This window comes from Oryzias melastigma, linkage group LG12 (assembly GCF_002922805.2).
Source record: "Oryzias melastigma strain HK-1 linkage group LG12, ASM292280v2, whole genome shotgun sequence".
Classification (NCBI taxonomy): Eukaryota; Metazoa; Chordata; class Actinopteri; order Beloniformes; family Adrianichthyidae; genus Oryzias; species Oryzias melastigma.
Window position 1 is genome coordinate 13,197,635 of NC_050523.1, and position 3,322 is coordinate 13,200,956.

Consider the following 3,322-nt stretch of genomic DNA (forward strand, 5'->3'; position numbering starts at 1 on the left):
GGACTCTATAGATGACATGATTTTACCACTAATAAGAGTGGATACTCCTTTTTTATATTTGGCTTTATCTATGAATCTTTGGAGTTTTCACCTCTCCAAATATAAATAAGATTTATAAATCCCTTTCAAAACATTAATTTAAAAATCTACAAACTCTTCTTTTCTCTAGCACAAACCTTTATTTAGAACCCACATTTGTTCCAGGTTTGACATGTCTATTCCCGGTTAGGAAACGTGTATTTTAAAGCCGGGCACTTTGAATTCTTTGGACGTGGTGCTTTGTTGACCTCTGAACTAACCGGCCTGTGACCTGATGACCTGTGTTTGGGGACTGTGTACCTGACGCCATAACAAAGCAGGCGTCGCAAACTTTACAGCCCTTTTGCACACGGAGGCCATTGGTGTGTGTTTTAGGACTCACACTTAAGTTCCTGTCCCAGATCTGGATGCTTCCATCCTGACATCCCGCCGCAATGAGCTTTCCATCGCGGCTGTAGGTGCAGCATACGGGGATGACCTTCTTCCCTTGAAAAGAGCGTGGCTTGAACACGGACTTGTGCTGCTTCTCCGACTTCACGTCCCACGTACGCACGGTGCTGAAGACAGAGAGGAGATTATTCAATCTCAGTGAACGGTCTTAACTTTGAAATAACTTGTTCCCAAAAATAAATTTGATTATTAACAGAAATCATTGACAATTTCACAAAAGAAGTCAAGCAACCTCTACTATTTCTTACAAACAAAAGGATGGGAATCTCTTTGCTCTACAGTGAAGAGATTTGCAAGCAGACAACAGTAGATCAGCCTGACAGGTATGTCTGCAGCATCCATGAAAGCCCGATTCCCTTTGCTACATCTGTTGAACACATTACAGCCGGGAGCAACAAAAAAACGGGCTTTAAATGCACACTTTTCCTACATCTATAAATGTGGATAAAGGCAGGATTTGATCCCAAATGAGCACAAACTCCACGTCTACAGGGATCACCTCATGCTTTCAGACTTGTATATCAAAAACCAAGCCCACAATGCAGACTTAAAAAAATGCTGTAAAAAGTCAGACTTTTGGGGGTTTTCCATCAGTATAGAGCAAAATTTAGATCTACTTTGGGTCACATTGGTGCTATCTTAAGGGGTAAAGATGACCCGACCCTTACATTGATGTGTGATCCCTCCCATGATAAAGGTGGAAAGGTTTTAATGTCTGCCATGGACACCAATTAAGATAAAAAAAATCATTGAAAAAAAAAGTTCTGTGCGCTGTCTTGTGAGGCCCACTTTTAATGTAAACATGCCTCGGATAGCACAAGGGTTAGAAAGACAATAAAAAAGTTTGTTGTTTTGAGTTTATTGAGTTTTTGTGTAAAAAAAAAAAAACATTAAAACAAAGCAGAACATTTCACCCTTTGGCCTAACTTTATTTCATCTTTAAATGAATACATTTGAAACCTGATCAGTTACTTTAACTTTTATAGTTGTAGCTAGACACTTCCATATGGAGCTCAATCTATAATTTTTATATTGTTACAATACAGAGAGAAAAAAAACGAGAAATATATAAAATATAAAAAACAGGTGAAGGAGATGTAGGTCCTCATAAAAACAAAGAGCGAGATAAACGGATCCTGATGTGACAAACGAAAGAACAAACGAGTCACAGCGCCTTCACCGCTCACTGATTTACTGACAGACATCATCGCAGGCTCTCACCCCGACACTCACGGCAGACGGAGGACATCCAAATGTGCATGTGCCCTGCTGCTTGCCTCAGTGAGCATCTCGACCTTTTGGGTCGCGGGGGTCAGCGGAGGAACATAAACACGCAGAGCTGCTACTAAAACCCAAGCATGGCTGGCTAAAGCCAAAGAAACACACGCACACACTCAACTGTGTTTGGATAAGTCTAACCGTGCAATAGCACTGCCAGTTGAAAACATGTGGTTTGAGTGAGAACTTGAAAGGGGGCAATAAAACTCTATTTGATGCACAGTTGTGTTTTAATTTACATAATCCAAAACTGGTCTATAAAAAATGAAATCATGCTTGGAAAAAGTGCTAAATCCCATTTGTGTATTTGGCCAGGACACCCTGCAATGTCCCATAAACCTTTAGAAAAGCTTAGTATAGGAAGAAAAAAAAAAGAAAGAAAGAAAAAGCCACAGACTGGATGATAAATTAGTCCACCTGCTGCCTCGCACAGACATCTCTGTTGTGTTTACAGAAGACTGTGGGTGTCTGTAAGGCCTTTAAGGACAACATAACCTTTTGCATAGCCCACAGAAGCTGGAATGCTATTTATCGTAAAGGCTCTTTCTCAAAACATGGCGCTGAAGGCTGTCAGAGAAATTGAGGCGCATTAAAACTCACCAGACTGCTCACCTGCTTCTAGTAAAGGGCTTTCTCTGTAAAGTAGATATTTAGAGTTCATTTCTTTAAGGGCAATTAAAAAGGCAATAAAACAAAAATGATTAAGAATGTTGAAACTCATTGAAGCCGACTGGCCAAAGATTTAAGCTATAGATGACTTTGATGAAAATCATGTTTTTAGTATGTTCTTGTGGCATTTTCACTCAGCAACATGGACGGCCAACACGGCAGTGGTCCCGCCCACAGCTCAGAATTAATTTTATGCAGAAATTATGTCTAAGAAAATGAACATTTATTAAATTTCAACAGGGAACGCTTTTAAAATAGCTCAAAAGATGATTGGAATGGTTCTTAAAAGCACCTATATGCACAAAAATAAAAACAGAAACTGTATTTTCTCCGATTTCCCTGTTTTTAACTCAATCCAGATCTAATTTTACTGTACAAAACATTCAAACGTAGAGAGGTGAATGTAACTAAATCAGACCTTTAGACGCTCAGTCATGCACGCACACTTTATGAGGCAGCACAGTCACTCACACGTCAACTGAGGAGCGTCAACTCCTCGGCCCCAGATTTTTATCTATCCACCACGCTGGGGAGAAAGGTTGCTAGGCTCCCTTATCCCACCCCCTCCTGATAGCGAGATAAGGGAAAAGAAGAGGTCTGCGCCTTGTACCGGATGGTTTGAATTGCTGTGATGGCTGGTTGAGTGACTAACTGGGACTGGGTTGTGGGAAAGGGAGATTCATGGGGGAAGATGCCCCGTTTTCCAGCTGAGGAAGATAAAGTGGAGGAATAACCGAGGGATTAAGGGGGGAGGCGCGCACACACAGTTGCACTCAAGCAAAGAAGCCATAGAGGAAACATTACGACTTAAGCAGTGAGAGGCCAACTTAATACATTTTCCCCATCGTCGTGAACTGACTCACAGCAATAAAGGATCAACCGAAAA

The 3,322-nt window shown here is 41.0% G+C and overlaps 1 protein-coding gene across 1 annotated transcript in view; it reads right to left on the minus strand.

Annotated features, from left to right (window-relative positions):
- Positions 1-3,322, minus strand: part of LOC112163448 (WD repeat-containing protein 70) — a 39,211-nt gene that overhangs the window by 22,174 nt on the left and 13,715 nt on the right. The window contains exon 10 of the mRNA XM_024299838.2: positions 422-596. Coding sequence (XP_024155606.1) covers positions 422-596 — 175 coding nt within the window. The remainder of the gene's footprint in view (positions 1-421; positions 597-3,322) is intronic.